This window comes from Otolemur garnettii, unplaced genomic scaffold (genome assembly GCF_000181295.1).
Source record: "Otolemur garnettii isolate 467f Iridium unplaced genomic scaffold, OtoGar3 scaffold00006, whole genome shotgun sequence".
NCBI classification, from domain to species: Eukaryota; Metazoa; Chordata; class Mammalia; order Primates; family Galagidae; genus Otolemur; species Otolemur garnettii.
This window is the reverse complement of record NW_003852401.1, coordinates 46,211,113-46,229,355: the sequence shown is the minus strand read 5'-3', so window position 1 is coordinate 46,229,355 and position 18,243 is coordinate 46,211,113. Positions and strand designations below refer to the sequence as shown.

The 18,243-nt window shown below is 42.2% G+C and overlaps 2 protein-coding genes and 1 non-coding gene across 3 annotated transcripts in view; 2 read left to right on the top strand and 1 right to left on the bottom strand.

Moving 5' to 3' along the window:
• Positions 1-6,728: 6,728 nt before the first annotated feature.
• Positions 6,729-13,355, top strand: LOC100957181 (vesicle-associated membrane protein 4). Its single transcript, XM_012813255.2, has 2 exons — positions 6,729-7,233; positions 13,318-13,355. Exons 1-2 carry the CDS (start codon positions 6,822-6,824, stop codon positions 13,353-13,355), a joined length of 450 nt encoding a protein of 149 aa, XP_012668709.1. The 5' UTR covers positions 6,729-6,821.
• Positions 7,234-7,340, top strand: LOC111722932. The gene has a single exon (XR_002771561.1). It is a non-coding gene; the product is annotated as a U6 spliceosomal RNA (small nuclear RNA).
• A 1,665-nt stretch (positions 13,356-15,020) lies between the features above and the next one.
• The window catches only part of CTSL (cathepsin L), a 6,467-nt gene continuing 3,244 nt past the window's right edge, over positions 15,021-18,243 (bottom strand). The window contains exons 7-8 of the mRNA XM_012813855.2: positions 15,908-16,025; positions 15,021-15,408 (exon numbers count right to left, since the gene is read on the bottom strand). Coding sequence (XP_012669309.1) covers positions 15,309-15,408; positions 15,908-16,025 — 218 coding nt within the window. The 3' untranslated portion in view covers positions 15,021-15,308. The remainder of the gene's footprint in view (positions 15,409-15,907; positions 16,026-18,243) is intronic.

Here is an 18,243-nt window from a genome sequence, read left to right as displayed (position 1 = left end):
TTAGCCACTTGAGCCACAGGCGCCAAGCCAACTCCTCCAATCTCTACCACTTCCTTCTCCTTCCAGATGAGGTTTCTCTTTCAGGTCCCTCGGTCCCCACTCCTGCCTTGTCTTCATCGCCACCCCTCTCACCCAGCTGCACTCACTCTGGCCAACTGCTCCCAACTCCCTCCCTGCCTGTGCACCAACTCCCTGCTTCAAGGGAGGAGGCTTCAAGGTCACAGGGCATGTAAATCACTCAAGGATAAGTTAAAAAATCCCAGGCCATTTCCTTTTGTAACTATCTGAAGCCTTTTTCCTCTTTTTCACCTCTCATGACCTCCTCCCACATTCCAATTACACTAATAAAATCCCCTTGAAATTATGTGAGCTGAGCTGACTTCTTTAACATAAAGCTGGCTCAGCTGGGCTCAGCTCAGCTCAGCACCTGTATGTAGCTCAGTGGCTAGGGTGCCAGCCACATAGACCGAAGCTGATGGGTTTAAATCCAGCCTGGGACTGCTAAACAACAAGGACAAATACAACCAAAAAATAGCCGAGTGTTGTGGTGGGCACCTGTAGTCCCAGCTACTTGGGAGGCTGAGGCAAGAGAATCGCTCAAGCCCAAGAGTTTGAGGTGGCTGTGAACTGTGATGTCAAAGCACTCCCCGGAGGTCAACATAGTAAGACTCTGTCTCAAAAAAAAGAAGAAGTAACTCAAATGCCTTTCAATTCACATGACCTGGGTAACCTTTGGTAAACAAGTTTTTCTTGTTTACGTTCCTTTATATTATACTGTTTATTCATGACCCTGGACACATTCTTGCTAATTCAAGTACTCTTTTCATCGTGGTTAACTTCCAAGTTATCTAAATGGACTTCTCATAAAGAACAAACAAATAAAATTAATCATACTATGGACCAAGCATAGTGGCTCATGCCTGTAATTCTAGCATTCTGGGAGGCCGTGATAGGTGGTGCTTGGGCTCACAAGTTGGAGACAGCCTGAGCAAAAGCAAGACCCCTGTCTCTACTAAAAGTAGAAAAACTAGTCAGTGGTGTAGTGGTGCAGGCCTATAGTCCCAGATACTCAGAGGGCTAAGGCAAAAGGCTTGCTCAAGCCCAAGAGTTTGAGGTTACTGTGAGCTATGATGCCATGGCCACTACTCAGGGTGGCAGAGTAAGACTCTACCTCAAAAAAAAAAAAAAAAAAAAAAGGCTGGGTGAGGTGGCTCACGTCTATGGGTAGATTGCCTGAGCTCATGTGTTCAAGACCATCCTGAGCCAGAGTGAGAGCCCCATCTCTAAAAATAGCTGGGCATTGTAGTGGATGCCGGTAGTCCCAGCCACTTGGGAGGCTGAGGCAAGAGGATTGCTTTAGCCCAGGAGTTTGAGGTTGCTGTGACACTAGATCACTCTACCAAAGGCAACAAAGTGAGACTCTGTCTCAAAAAGAAAAAAAAAAAAAAGAATTAATCATACTATGGAAGTGTTTTCTTTACCTTTTTGGTACTGGCCTGAAACAGGAATTTTATGTTTCATAAAGAGAATCCCTGTGTCATTGGCTTTTTGACTAACTAGAAAAACTAAACTTTAAAGGGCGAGGTTTATACCTGTATGACTTCCTGTGTTGCCTTTGAAGTCTTCTGATGACTATCACTCTCGATTAAAGGAAGGCCCTAGTTTTATAGTGACTTGTGATTCTATTTAAACATTTAAATGTTTATTTTTATTTTTTATATTTTTGAGACAGAGTCTCACTATTTGCCGTCAATAGAGTTTTCTGATGTCACAGTTCACAGCAACCTCCTACTCCAGGGGGCTCAAGTGATTCTCTTCCTGCAGCCTCCCAAGTAGTTGGGACTATAGGTGCCTGCCACACAGCCTGGCTAATTTTAGAGACGAGGTCTCACTCTTGCTCAGGCTGGTCTTGAACATGTGAACTCAGGGCACTCCACCCGCCTCCATCTCTTATAGTGCTAGGATTATAGGAGTGAGCCACGCACCTGGCCTCTTCTGAGGCCTTTGTTTCTTAGCCCCTTTAAACTTGTACATAAGCTACTGTTTCCTTGTTGTTTTTCTCCTTGATTTCTCCACCTGCCCTTGGCACCTACATTCCGCAATAAAACTTACTCAGCAGTTTCTGATAAAGGAACCACAGCATTTACAGCTGAGAGCCCAAACTTTACTCAAGGATTTCCCAGGACAAAATGGGCTGTCTTCAACCTTAAAAAAAGGTCCTTTTAAAGTAATTTTCACCACTCCCACTGCAGCTGAGCTTTTGGGAATCCCCTTCAGAGTCAAACTTCCAGACTTCCAGAATCTGCTTGTGCCTACAGCAAATTCCCTGAGAGTCCACGGGTTTCTACCTGCTAGCACATCAGAGATACCAGGCTCTGAGTCACTTGATGGAAGTCTGAAAACTGTGAGCTTTCATAGGCTGTATATGCCGCCTCTTATTGCCCTTTTTGTCCTCTTTATGCTTCTCCTGTCATTGTGTGAATGTCACCACAGCCCAGCTTCCATACCAGCCCAGTCAGTCCTTTGCCCCTACTAGTGTTACCAGATGATCCAGCCTCCTGTCACCATCAGCCAATAGCGTACAGAGACAGGATAGGTCCGCCAAACTTTGTCAGAAGGCCAGGATTCTGGAGAACAGTGAGAGTAGCCTCTCCAAGACTGTTGTGTCCTTCTATTTCTAAAACCACAGTTTTATACATGAAGGTTCAAAGCAAAGACCACATTAACTCTTATTTTAAATAATAATCAGTACAACTCAGGGACCTATTACTACATTTCCAATTCAAAATTAATTTCATAAACCAATCCTCCTAAACTACTCAAGATGGGCATCTTTACTAAATTTACCAAAAAGTACGAATAGGAGACAGGAGGTGAAGGTCAAGTAGGACCTAAACTGACCAGGCCACCTGTGTCATGTTGGCACTGGCCTGACTTACCCCATCCTATTTTCACCACCTGTGCTCTCACCGAGAACCCTAATAATCTCTCCATATCTCCCACTACTGGTGCTCTATAATATCCCTATTTGCCTGTAGTCCGATGGGGTCCTCTGTCTTTCCAGAGCTGTAGACTCTTCTCATCAGGTGGGTCCATAGTTTTCTTGGTTAATGCCTCTTTTAGGCCCCATAACAGGCTCTGCTTATGGTATTCATTTTAGACCCTATGTTCTATCTAACAGCCTAGATACAGAGCCTAATTCAAACTTCAGCAGTTTCTCTCCAGCAAAACCCACCTTCTGCCTCTAATCTTGCTGTAAAGACTGTTTTTCAACCCCTCCCCCTTAATGATTCAAATGAACGCCCAGGTAAGGGCAACCCAATGACGCATGCCAGCAGGAAGGTAATACAAAAAAGGAGACCTCAGTCCCAAATCACCAGTTTCTGAGTTCATTTTTAAAACGGAAATCTTAATTTTAATCAGAGGAAGGAGGAAAATGAATGGATAGCTTTTCTAAAATAACAGGAAAAAGGAATATCTAACCCCTCAATTTCTCAGTAACAGCTAAGATCAATCCTATGAGCTCTGTGTCAACAGGCACCCCAGGAAGTCTGTGTGTGTGGGTGTTTCTGTTTTCAATCTGAAAAGAGCTGAGCAGATGGAAAGAAACATAAATCTTTTTTTTTTTTTTTCTTCTGAGACAGAATCTCAAGCAGCCACCTTGGGTAGAGTCACTGCAAACCCCAACTCGGGCTCAAGTGATCCTCTTATCTCTGTTTTTCTATTTTTAGTAGCAACAGGGTCTCACTTTCTCTCAGGCTGGTCTTGAACTTGTGAGTTCAGATAATCCACCAGCCTCAGCCTCCTAGAGTGCTAGGATTACGGGCGAAAGCCATCACACTTTGGTAATCTGCTTGTACAACCTTTATGATTTCCTCGGTGCGTGGGACTAGTGAGCTTCAGGCTTCTGTTCTTGCCCCAAACCATATCTCAATGGCAAAATCACATCCCCAGGGATAAGTCTGTCTCCAAGGAAAAAGCAGCTGCTTCTGCTATTAAGAAAAAAAGGGAACAAGTGGATGTAACAGTTTCACACAGCACTTCTGTCATCAAGTGACAGCAATTGTTATATTTTTCCTTTGTGTTTGTCCCCATAAATATGGCAAGCCACTTGGCTTCCTTGCGGGTACCTCCCTTCTCTTTCTGGATGCAATGCCATGCCATGCCATGCCATCAGCTCTCTCTCCTTTTCTCCCTCTATTTCTCTTCTCTCTCTCTCTCTCTCTTTTTTTTTTTTTTTTTTTTTTTTGGAGACAGAGTCTCACTATGTCACCCTTGGTAGAGTTCTGTAACGTGACAGCTTACAGCAACCTCCAACTCCTGGGCTTAGGCAATTCTCTTGCCTCAGCCTCCCAGGTCTCTGGGACTACAGGCGCCCGCCACAATGCCTGGCTATTTTGGTTGTTGTTGTTGTTGTTGTTGTTGCTGTTGGCAGTTTGTAAGTGGCTGACGCCCTACCCGCTGGGTTACCAACACCACCCCTTCTCTCTCTTACTATCACCCCCTTTCTCTTTCTATCTCTCTCCACTTAAAAAGATAAAATAAGCCTGGTGCAGTGGCTCATGCCTGTAATCCTAGCACTTTAGAGGCCAAGGCAGGTGGATTTCCTGAGCTCATGGGCTCAAGACCAGCCTGAGCCAGAGTGAGACCTCATCTCTAAAAATAGCTGGGCATTGTCACTGGCAGGCACCTGTAGTCCCAGCTACTTGGGAGGCTGAGGCAAGAGAATCACTTGAGCCCAAGAGTTTAAAGTTGCTGTGAGCTATGATGCCACAGGACTCTACGGAGGGCAACAAACTAAGACTCTGTCTCAAAAAAAAAAAGAAAGGTAAAATCAACCTTTTTACTTAGATGGCTTAATCTCTGTGTGAGAAATTTTTCTCCACCTGTGCCATGAGCTCTACGTAAATCTCCCCCCAACACTTACTTCCAAGAGTCTACCATTAACATTTTAATATTTATTTTAATTCCTATCTATTCATCTGTCCTTGTCCGTATCTATTTATCCATCTTATTTTTCATGCATTTCAAGGTAATTTTCAGACATCAATGCTTCCTTCTAAATACTTCAGCATGCATATCATTAACCAGGGCTTAATATTTGTTTAAAAGTTCTAGTTTTACTATAAAATTTACATAGAATCAAATGCACAGATCTGAAATGTACATTCTTTGAGTTTTGATGACTGCACGGAAAACCTAGCATAAGTAACTGAGGCAAAGGTCTCAATCAATACAGCAAGATAGAACACAAACCCTTAAACATTTCTGTGACTCCTTTTCAAAGGGTGATTTGGTAACTTTAGTAAAGGGAACAGGAAATCCAGAACACAAAATTGAGGAGTGAGGCGGGCATGGAGGCAAAATGGTTACATTCTTGTTAGGCCTAGGAAATCTACCTTTTATATAAGATGCGCTGGATATTTGAGAAGAAAAAAGGAGGGAAGGAAGAATCAATGAAGTTGATGTCCCTGGGTAGGTGGAAGAGTGATTGATCTTGTCTCTGTTCTGCACCTGGAAAGGTAAACTTGTTATTAATGTAGAATCTTAGAGACTTTAGTGTTAGAAGCTAAATTTAGCCTGTAGAGCAAAGTTACAATTTGCACTTTCTTGGTTATGGAAAGGCAACAAGGAATTTCCTTAGGAGTGACCCTTGTAGACGCCTGAGGCCTTTTACCTTCCCAGGAATCTGGCTGAGGCCTGTGAGTAATAGATTTTCATTTGAAAGTGCACGTTGCCAGTGACTCAGCCTCTAGGTTTGACCTTCCCTTCCTTTTGCATGTAGTGTTGGGGCGGGGAGGGGGGCGGGGGACGACGACATACTGATATTTTTATTTTTCTTTACAGCATATACCTATAAACTTAAATATCTATCAAGATAATACAATGTTACCATTATTCCAGAAAGCTCTCTGATAGCCTTCTCCTATCTAATGCATTGTTATGACTTTTTTGTAGTATCTAATAATTTTATTTTGCAATTCTGTAATGAGATTAGAGCACGTTGTAAAAAAAATTAGATATTCTTTCTTTTCTCTTTTGTTTTCTTTTTTTTTTAGAGAGAGAGTTTCACTTTGTCTTCCTCAGTAGAGTGCTGTAGTGTCACAGTTCACAGCAACCTCCAGCTCTTGGGTTTAGGTGAGTCTCTTGCCTCAGCCTCCAGAGTAGCTGGCACTACAGGTGCCCACCACAATGCCCGGCTATTTTTTGTTGCAGTCAGGCCAGGGCCAGTTTTTAACCGGCCACCCTTGGTATATGGGGCCAACGCCCTACTCACTGAGCCACAGGTGCCCCCCCATTAGATATTCTTTCAATCTTTTAAAAATTATTTAGAACTGGCTCGGTGCCGATAGCTCAGTGGTTAGGGAGACTGTTGGATTTGAACCCGACTCGAGCCTGCTAAAAGCAACAATGACAACTCCAATAACAACAAAAATAGCAGGGTATTGTGGTAGGCAACTGTAGTCCCAGCTACTTGGGAGGCTGAGGCAAGAGGATCACTTAAGACAAAGAGTTTGAGGTTGCTGTGAGCTGTGAAGACACGGCACTGAACCGTGGGTGACATAGTGAGACTCTGTCTCAAAAAATAAATAAATAGGTGGAGCGCCGATCAGCTCGATGTTGGGGGAGGGGTAGCAGCTGTGGTGCTGCGACCTACTGGGGGGTCCGCGGCCACTGTCTTCCCCTCCCAGCCTTTTCCCTCAGTCTCCGGCTCCTTCGCACACCGGCAGGCCCCAGAGAGCTGCCGGGAGTTCCCTGGGAGCTACAGGTGCTGAATACTTATTTTGCTGGGAAGTAGAAAAATACTTGGGGAGTAAAATATGCCCCCCAAGTTCAAGCACCACCTAAATGATGATGATGTCACTGGTTCTGTGAAATGTGAAAGAAGAAATCTTTGGGAAGATGATTCAGATGAAGAAGAGGACTTTTTTCTAAGAGGACCTTCTGGACCAATATTTGGACCCAAAAATGATAAAATTAAGCATGTTCAGTATCAGGTGGATGAAGTTATTGATGTTCTGCAAGAAAATATTACAAAGGTAATTGAGAGAGGGGAGAGACTAGATGAACTACAGGACAAATCAGAAAGCTTATCGGATAATGCTTTTAGCAACAGATCCAAACAACTTCGAAGGCAGATGTGGTGGCGTGGTTGCAAAATAAAAGCCATCATGGATTTGGCTGCAGTTATCCTTTTGCCAGTGATTATTATTCTTATAGTTGTGAAATATCGTGCTTGCTTCGGCAGCACATATACTAAAATTGGAACGATACAGAGAAGATTAGCATGGCCCCTGCACAGGGATGACATGCAAATTCGTTAAGCGTTCCATATTTTTAATGTACATAGTTACCATTCAATAAAAAAAAAGAAATATCATACTTGATTTGATGACAGAGATCTTCATTAAACAAGATCTGGGACAATAATAATAAAAGATTGCTGCATAATTTAAGTGAAACCTATGTATATAACTTTCAAAACTTCATTTTCAAGAAACTAAGAGGTAAATATCACTTCAAACTGGAGCATTGAGAATGTCCAATTATCTTCTTCTAACAAAAACCGACCCCCAAACTTGGAAGTGATTAATTATGTTTAAGGTGAAGGTAACCAACCTGTATTTTGCCATATTCCAAGGATCTAATTTGAAACTAGATACTTGCGTATCTAGTTAATAATTTGTGTATTTAGCTAATGAAGACTAATGACAATATTTCGTACTAGTATTATAATGGCATAAGGACTTGACATTATTGCGTTAAGGTTCAGGTGAGGCTGGGGGTCAGGAAGGCTATGAAGGTACCAAGTCATTATGCTGAGAGAGATGCATAACCATTCTGTCAGTATCTGCAAAAATATTCTTTTCATCTTACAGTTGCTTTGCGAGCAATTCCTACATGTTTCTGGGTGTAACAAAAGTGCTAAGTGTTGTAAATGTTGCTGCCTTCAACTATAACTGAAAACATTCCAGTAAGTCTGTTTTTGGCTATAAGGAAATATGTAGTAATTTTTTGTCATTTGGATTATGGAAATTGGAAATTTAAACAGTGCGAAAAGACGGTATGGCACCATAAAAACTGGAGATAATAAAATTACTGAAGAATGTTAAATAAATAAATAAATATTATTTAGAACTGTGTTAGGTTGATAACAAAATTGAGTGAAAAATGCAGAACGTTGCTGTGTGCCCTGTGTCTCCACACTCCTACAACTTCCCCACTGTCCACATCTACACCAGAGTAGTCCATTTATTATTGTTGCAAGAAGACGAGGCCTAAGGGAGAGAAAGAGCACCCAAACACCGAGTTTGAAAGAGGAAGGGGCTTTATTTCAGCCTGTGCAGACCTAGAATCCCAAAAGGACCGTGCTCCCGGACTGGCTCACTCTTCTTTTTATCTCCAAAAAGTTCTGGCCCATGTCTACCTTTCTTATTGGTCAGTTTGAATCAAGCTGCTCTGGCTTTTACAGGGGGCTTTTTCAGAAGCATTAGTTTTCAGGTCTCAGGAAGCTAAGTTTTTACAAATTCGTAAAAGCTGAGTCAAGGAGGGGGTGGGGGGAGGCACCTCGTGGATGTATCCGTAGGGTCTCCTTGAGAAGATCTCTGTTTTTTCAGATCTCACTTTTTCTGGGTATCCTCTCTCATTATGGTATGAGCTTACACTGATACATCATTATTAGCCAAAGTCCATGGTTCACACGAGGGTTTGCTTTTGGTGTTGTATTTTCTGTGGGTTTTGACACTACATGAGGACATGTATTCACTGTCATAGGATCATGTGGAATGGTTACACTGTCCTAAGAGTCCTCTTCACTCTCTCTATTTACCACTAACTACCTCCTAATCTCTGGCAACCACGCATCATTTTACTATCTCCATAGTTTTGCCTTTTCCTGAAAGTTATGTAGTTGGCATCACACAGTACACAACCTTGTCAGATTGGAGTCTTTCATTCAGTGAAGTTTCCTTCATATCTGTTCGTGATGTGAGAGTTCTTTTGTTTTTAGGGCTGAGTGATATTCCATTATCTGGATGTACCACATGTATTTATTTATTTATTCACCTACTGAAAGACTTCTTAATCGCTTCCAAGTTTGGGGGTCAGTTTTTGTGTGGACACAGTTTTCAGTTTATTTGAGTAAATACTAAAGAGTGAGATCGCTGGATTATATGCTAATTTTGAAAGATATTGCCAAACTGTTTTCCAAGGTATCATATTACATTCCCTTGAGGGATGAGTGAGAATTCCCGATTCTCCACTTCCTTACAGTATTTAGTGTTGCCACTGTTTTGACCTTTGGTCATTATGATAGGTATCTAGTGGTAGCTTCTTATTGTTTTCACTGAAATTTCTCTGATGACATACGATGTGGGGTATCTTAGTATGCTTATTTGCCAAGGTGTCTATGGCCTATTTTTATTTAATTACTTTTCTTTGAGACTGAGTCTCACTTTGTCTCCCTGAGTAGAATGCCGTGGTGTCATAGCTCACAGCAACCTCAAACTCTTGGGCTCAAGAGATCTTCTTGCCTCAACTTCCCAAGTAGCTGGACTATAGGTGCCTCCCAAGTAGTTGGGACTACAGGCACCTGCCATGATGCCTGGTTATTTTTAGATGAGGAGCTCCACTCTGACTCAGGCTGCTCTTGAACTCCTGAGCTCAAGCAATCCACCCACCTTGGCCTCCCAGAGTGCTGGGATTACAGGAGAGAGCCACCATGCCTGGCCTATTGCCTGTTTTTAAATTGCTTATGTTTTCTTATGGTTGAATTTTGAGAGTTCTTTCTACGTATGTGTATTTTAGATAATGACACTTTATCAGATGTTTCTTTTGCAAATATCTTCTCCAAGTCTGTAGCTTGCCTTTTCATTCTCTTGACAGTGCCTTTCATAGAGTAGTTTTTAATTTCAATGAAGTTCAATTTGTCAATTATTTCTTTCGTGGATTGTACTTTTGGTGTTGTATCTAAAAAGTCATTACCACACTTAAGTCATATGCCCTCCTATGTCATCTTCTAGGACTGTTATAGTTAGGTGTTTTACTTTTGGGTATATGATCCATTTTGAGTTAATTTTTGTGAAGGGTATAAGGTCTGTGCCTGGATTCATTCTTTTCTTAATGAATGGCCCTTTGTTTCAGTACCATTTGTTAAAACAACTATCTTTTCTCCATTGTATTTAACCTTTGCTCCTTAGTCAATGATCGGTTCATTATATTTACGTGGGTCTCTTTCTGAACTCTCTTTTATTTCACCGGTGATTTGTCTATCTATTCACCAGTATCACTCTTGAGTCCTGCAGCTTTATGGTACGTCTGGAATTTCTGTAGTGTGTGTCCTCTGACTTTCTTCGCCTTCAATATTGGGTTGGCTCTTCTAAGTTCTTACCTTTTCATAACAAATTTAGAATCAGTTTTTTAATATTCACAAAACTAATTTCAAGGATTTTGATTGGGATTATATTGAGTTTACAGATGAAGTGGTAAGAATTAAGTCTGTTTATATATTAACATGAAACATACTTAGCTCTTTCTTTCATCTGATTTCTGTACTTTTGTTTTAAAGTTCCATTTGCTCTTTGCTGATATATAGGAAAGCAATCAACTTTTGGATATTAACCCTGTGTCCTACAACTTTGTTATACTTGCTTATGGGTTTGAGCAGGTTTGGGTTGGCTCTTTTGGATTCTCTGCATAGCAACTGTGTTAACCGTAACAAACACAGTTTTATTTCTTCTTCCCAATCCGACCCCCAAACATTTATTTCTTTTTCAAATCTTACTGCATTAGCTAGGACTTACGGTACTATGCTGAAAAGGAGTTGTGAAAGGGGACCTCTTCTCTTGCAACTGATCTTACTGAGAAAGCTTCTGGCTCCTCCCCATTAAGTATGGTGTTACCTGTCTGTTTGTTATAGATGTTCTTTATCTAATTGAGGAAGTTCTCCCTCATTCCTAGTTTGCTGAGAATTGGTATTGCTTTTGGATTCTTAGAATTTTCTACTCTCTTTTTACATTCTCCATTTCTTGTTGCATGTTGTCATTTTTTTCCATCAGTCCTTAGTGATCATAGTTATTTTATGTATTTAATTTTATTTTTTTAGAGACAGAGTCTCACTTTATCGCCGTTGGTAGAGTGCCATGGCCTCACAGTTCACAGCAACCTCCAACTCCTAGGCTTAGGCGATTCTCTTGCCTCAGCCTCCCAAGTAGCTGAGACTACAGGTGCCCACCAGAACACCTGGCTATTTTTTTTTTGCTGCAATTTGGCCAGGCCAGGTTCGAACCCACCACCCTCGCTATATGGGGCCAGCACCCACTGTAACCACAGGTGCCATCCAATCATAGTTATTTTAAATTTGTGGTCTGATATTTCTGACATTCATGACATCTCTTAATCTGGATCTGATGCTCGCTCTGTCTCTTCTCCTGGTGCCTTTTGCCTTTTAGTATGCCTTGTAATTTTCTGTTGGAAAGGGGAGTATGACATACCAGGTAAAAGGAACTCTGGCAAATAAGCTTAGGATGTGGTGGTAAGGTTTAGGGGGAGAAAACATCATTCTGCAGTCCTGTGAGTGGATCGTAGTCTTTTAATTAGCCTGTGGCCTGGGCTGTGAAATTTACAAATGCTTCTCAGTGTTTCTCTCCTCAGGTGGGACAGGAGGGTTAGAGTGGTCTGGGGTTGGGGATTACCCTTCTCTCTGTGGAAGGCTAAAGCAGGCTAGAGGTGGATTTTTCCCTTCCCCTAGGTCAGACAGATTTTGGTGAAACCCAACAAGTTAGCTTTGTTAAAAGTGGTTTGTCTTGAAGACAGGCTTTGTTAAGAACAGAATGCTCTGGCATATTTTAGAGCCATGACACCTGAATCATGACAAAAATTATCTCATTTTCCATTTTGAGACTCTGAGAGAGCTATTGGAGTTCAACGAATTGTCCCCCTCCTCCTGTGGATGGGCCCCCCTAGAGTTTTAACTCAGACTTGCCCACACCAAGCTTCCAGCAACTTGTCATTTATAGTTTGGTTTTCCTGCTTGGGTGCTAGTTCGAGCTTGTTCCTGCCCCTGGGTTTCTGCTACTGTAAGCCGTGATTCTTGTTATTCATCTGTCTCTCCAATCACTGGGGCTTCCCGACTTTACTAATCTGACGGATCTAAGCAGAGTTGTTCATTTTTCAAGTTTTTCACCTTTTTATTTGATAGTAGATGATTATGACTTTAAAATTCCTCCTGTTTTGTAATGGAAACTGGAAGCCTCTGCTATGATTTTCCAGAAGAATTAAGGACCCCAAACCTAGGATTTGCTCTTTGCTCCTACCTGTCACAGGCTTTTCCTGAAAGTTGTGTGATGAGCAGTCTATTGCTGTTCCTGAATGTGGGGAAAGGGGAAAGGGTTGGGAGAGTTGGGGAGAGGAATTTTGTCAGTAGCCCAGCATGGCCCTCCATGCACGTGTGGTGGACAGTGGAGAAAGCTGAGGATACACATGTTGGGAAATTCTTACCCCAGCCATCCATCGTGCATTCTCGCCAAAGCAGTGTCATGAGAACAACATTTCTTGGTATATCCCCTCATTGTGTACCTGTCCTTCAGCCCCCAGCAAAGCCTGGTCCCTATTTTCTTGCCTGGGAACAAGGCTCAACAGACCCCCATCCTCTGCGTGGACCACAATGGAATTCAGCTGGCTAGTGGCACACCCTCATGTCTGTGTTGTCTGACTGGACAGGCTGAGCAGTGTGGCAGTGAGACTCTCAGGGGTGTAAATCCCTCAAATGGGAGACACGCCCTTATCAAGCTGCCTGAGGACTCTCCATTTCAACCCCACTTCTCTCCTCCTCCTTTACAAATTTTTTATTATTTTCCTTGAACTACATCCTTCTGCATCTATTATCAAGAAAATAATGAAAGTTCATTGTAAGAAAGTTGAAATAAGACAGCACAAAAAGAAACTGCCCTCTCATATCCTGTCCAAGCTCTGACACCTGTAAACTCTTGAAATTGGGATCAGATAGTCTTTGATCGGGACCTGCCTTAATCCCGAGAGGTGGCATGCCACTGATACCTGCCTTGATTGTCCCCTGGGCTGTCCCCTTCACAGCCCTCACCAAGGCTGCACTTGCATGTGGATATGTGCCATGCTTTGATTTGCTTGCTCTGTGGGGATGTGAGCCTAGAGACAGCAGCTATGAGCATTTGCCTCACTTCTGTGTCCCCAAGCCCAGCGCAGCACCATCTCATAGGGGATGCATATTAAATATTTCTTAAAGGCATAAATATTACACATAATAAGACTTTTACATATGTGAATTATGAACTTTTTTAGATGTAGACCTGGAGAAAAGGGACCAAGCCTTCCAGTAATATCTTTTTTTATTAACTCATTTACAAATAGAGATGAACACCAACATTTGTAAAATTTAGTGTTTAAAGTTTATCAATTCAGAATGTAGACATGCATTTCCCCCAGTGTTGATGCCGTGGGAAGCCCAAGCCGTGGAGAGGCCCCAGGGAGGTGCCCCAGTTAACAGCTTGAGCTTAACACTCAGCCACCACCAGCACTGTCCGGCCCAGTCAAATCTACAGATGTCTCCATCACAGAGACCTCCAAGTGAAAACCATATAGCTGAGTACAGTCAAGAAATGTGAAGATGTTTCCAGGCCACTAGGTTTCCAGGTGTTTTATAGTAATGGAGAAACAGTCTTTTCATGGCACTCCCCAATGTTGCCTGTATGCCTGTGTCCTAAAAATCTACCTCTTAACCAGCTCCATCTCCCAACACCTGGACCCTATTGCTTCCACAGGGTCTTGTCTCAGAGGTACTGACTGGCTGGTGTCTGCTAAAATGCTCACCTCTCATCTCTCTACTGCCAGCTGTGTCTTCTTTCTTCTTCTGGAAGCCCTCCCCTACCACCTCACTCTCCATAGCAGCACCAGCTCCTATGGGGCAGGGTCTGTCTCATTCTCAGTGGTGAAAGCTGGTACATTGTGGGTGCTACATAAATTCTAATTGTATCAAATTTAAGTCACAATCCACAGAAGGTATTTAGCTTGGGAATCCCTCCAACCTTCATGTTACCACCCTGGCTATTTTATTACAAAATCCAAATTAATTTCACTTCAGATGTCACATTTGTCATTTTAGGTCCAAAAGTTTAAAATTTTAGCTACTAGGGAAGGGTACAGGAGAGACCAGCATGGCACATGGTCCAATCCAGATGGACTTGGACAGACCCCTGGAGGCTCTGCAGGCTGAGACCCCGTTGTCCACCTCATTTCCTTCCTCCAGTACAGAGTCAATTCATTGAATACTTTCACTTATTTATATTTTCTTCAATGGGAGCATGAGATTTGGAAAACACAGGTGATGCGATAATGTGTTTTAGCCAGTACAATGTGAGTTTTTCTTGTTGTTTAAAAACAATTCAAGGATTAGGTAGCTTGGTGTAAACATAGCCACAGACTCATCTCTAATCCTCTCATTTGTCTTCCACCTTCTGAGGCCAGCATACTATTTGTAAAGACCAGCCCAAAACTTGGGGGGTTTATCCCTCCCTCATCACTTGTGGACTCAAAGCCTTGGAAACCCATTAATACCTATACTGCCTCAACTACAAAGTAGCCAAGGGATTTCACCAGCAGATGTTCCAAAACTTCTGACCCATAACTTCACTGGGTTGCAACCATCTTGGGTGAAATGCATATGATCTTTGTTTAGTATTAAAATCATGTCAATCTGTCCACTTTTCTAAAAAGTGAATTTAAAAAAAAAATAAAAAGTGAATTTTTCCCTTATTAAAACAACTTTCCTTTGTCCTTATAGATCACATGTCAAATTTGGCTCCAATCAAGGCTTGGGCTCAACACAACCACTGCTCAGCTGATGTAACATCTGTCATCTGTGATCAGAAGAGCTGGAGGCCACCCACTCTTCCTCCTAGTGAACCACTAGCACAGGAGTCACGTCTTTAGACATGCTCACGTTTGACTACACAATAAGTGCATTTAAAACAGAAAGAAACCCCACCACATTCGATATTCAGTTTTATTTAAACAGGTAAAAATTTATACATCCTCTTAAAAACAAAAATCCAAAGTAAGTAAGCAAATCAATAATACAAACATGATTATAGCAGTAATTAAAATAGAGGTAACATTTTACCAGTGTACAAATGTCATGGAATTCACATCACACTCAGATCTTCAATGATTCAAGTGTGTATTCCACACAGTTGGGGCTGGTCAGTTTTAAGATAAAGTTCCTTCTCTGCACACGCTGTCCCCAGTCAAGTGTCTCCTCATCACCGTCTGTCAGCTCACACGGTGGGATAGCTGGCTGCTGTGGCGATTCCACAGTGGTTTTTCTGGTCTTTGGTCATCTTGATGTAACCACCTAAGCCCCATTCTTCACCCCAGCTGAAAGGAGAGCAGGATTCCCATTTCAGAGAGAGAACACAGCACACTGGTTCATTAACCTAACTTACAGTGTACCAGTGACCACAGACTTAACAGAAAGAATTAGGACAGGCAAGTGCTCTTGTTCAGTCTTTATAATTATTGAGTCTGAATCTGCACATAATTCCTATCCCAGACCCTGAACTATGACCTTTCACAACCTACAAAATCAGGTAGAAAAAGGGTGGATGTCCTTCCAGCTAGGTATGTTTCAGAAATAAGAAAATCTTCAGAATTTAGAAATATCATGGTACAAATACCACATTAATACCCCTAAAATGTCTGTGACAGTATCTTAATGTTATAAATATTAATATTCTTTATTCAACCAAAGGAGGATAAAAACTGGTCGGACTTCAGAAGTATGTATGTTTAAGGCTTTGTGGACCTGAATCCAAATACTGACTGCAAATAAGACCTCCCTTTTGAATTTCAAACGAGCATTTTTAGCAATTTATACCTGTTCTTCACCAGCCAAAACTTATTGTTATCCGATTCTGTTTCTTCATATCCGTAGCCAACCACCAGCACACCATGATCCACATTGTCACTGCTACACTCTGGCTCAAAATAAACACCTGGAAGAATAGAATGACTGCTGGGGTGAGAAGCTGCAGGGGACACCTACTAGTACCTCCCCTGCTACCTCAGTAAGGGGGGCATTTCTAATTCAGTGACCTGACATACATTCCAGGTAGGACACAACAATAAGACCTATTATGATCAAGTCTAGAAATTTAGGCCCTTGTTGAAAACTAGCAGAAATACAAGTTAGCATAAATCCTTTTATTAAAAAATCTGCCTACTTTAGGTCCCCATGTTAAAGTGGGGAACATTAATGGGTGCCAACACATTGTCAGATAATTAGGTACTACATACAATGAACAATAGTTGATAGCATAAAAAAGTGACTATAATCAGCAAGTTAGGGTATACTTTAAAATAACTAAAAGAGTAGATTTGGGCTTGGCACCTGTAGCTCAGTGGCTAGGATGCTGGCCAATTAACACTGGGGCTAGCAGGTTCGAACCCAGCCCAGGTCTGCCAAACAACAATGACAACTACAACGAAAAAATAGCTGGGCATTGTGGTAGATGCCTGTAGTCCCAGCTACTTGGGAGGCTGAGGCAAGAGAATCACTTAAGCCCAGGAGGTTGTTGTGAGTTGTGAAACCATGGCACTCTACCGAGGACAACATACTGAGACTCTGCCTAAAAAAAAAAAAAAAAAATAGATTTGGAATGTTTCTTTTCTTTTTTTTTTTTAAGAGACAGTCTCACTTTGTCACCCTGGGTAGAGTTCTGTGGCTTCATAGCTCACAGAAACTTCAAACTCTTGGGCTTAAGCAATTCTCTTGCCTCAGCCTCCCAAGTAGCTGGGACTACAGGTGCCTGCCACGATACTCAACTATTTTTTGGTTGTAGTTGTCATTGTTTGGCAGGCCCGGGCTGGATTCGAACCTGCCAGCTCCAGTGTATGTGGCTGGCACCCTAGCCACTGAGCTACAGGCACCAACCCCACTCTAAGCTTCTTTGTAAGTTTATAATTCTGCTCTCAGATGTCAGTGTAAAAAACAGCATAGGCCTGGCATGGTGGCTCACATCCGTAATTAGCACTTTGAGAGGCCGAGGTGGAATGGATGCTTAGCAAGACCTCTGCCTCTACAAAAGAAATAGAAAAAATAGCTTGGGGCCACAACCATAGCTCAGCGGCTAGGGCGCTAGCCACATATACCGAGGCTGGCGGTTCAAACCTGGCCTTGGCCTGCTAAAACAACAACGATAACTGTAACAAAAAAATAGCCAGGTGTTGTGGCAGGCACTTGTAGTCCCAGCTACCTGGGAGGCTGAGGCAAGAGAATCACTTAAGCCCAAGAGTTTGAGGTTGCTGTGAGCTGTGATGCCATGGCCTACTGAGGGAGACATGGTAAGACTCTTGTCTCAAAAAAAAAAAAAGAAAAAAATAGCATGGTAGCACATGACTGTAGACCCAACTACTCAGGAAACTGGGGCAGGAGGATCATCTGAGCCCAGAAAATCAAGGCTGCAGTAAGCTATGATGATGTCACTGCAAGGTAGCCTCTGTGATAGTAAGACTCTGCCTGTACTCTCCCAACCCCAAACCTCTAGGACAGAACCCCAAAATTCTTGACTTAAGAGGTTCCTTTCAGATTTAATTACAGAAGTAAAAACCTTTGGAAAAATTGTTGGAAAGATCCAATAATTAGAGAATATTTATGAAAATTAAACAATAAATTATGCAGCTGTTTTAAAAAATTATGAAGTGGCTCGGTGCCCATAGAACAGTAGTTATGGCGCCAGCCACATGCACGAGGGTGGTGGGTTGAGCCTGCCCCAGGCCAGCTAACCAACGACAACCGACAACTGCAACAACACCAACAACAAAAAAAAGCTGGTGTTGTGGTGGGTGCCTGTAGTCCCAGCTACTTGGGAGGCTGAGGCAAGATAATTGCTTAAGCCCTAGAGTTTGAGGTTGCTGTGAGCTGTGACGCCACAGCACTCTACTGAGGGTGACATAGTGAGACTGTCTAAAAAAAAATTATGAAGCACTACATTCATAGAGGTATGGTCAACATAAAGTCAAATGAAGACATCAGGCACAAATATCGCATATATAGAGAATGAACAATTATGTTAAATCCATGCACCCAAATATCTACGTTGAATTTTAACACAACAAAGAGTCCATCGTGCTGGTATGTTATGGTGGTTTTTTTTTTTTTTTTTTTTTGAGACAGAGCCTCAAGCTGTCCCCCTGGGCAGAGTACCGTGGCAT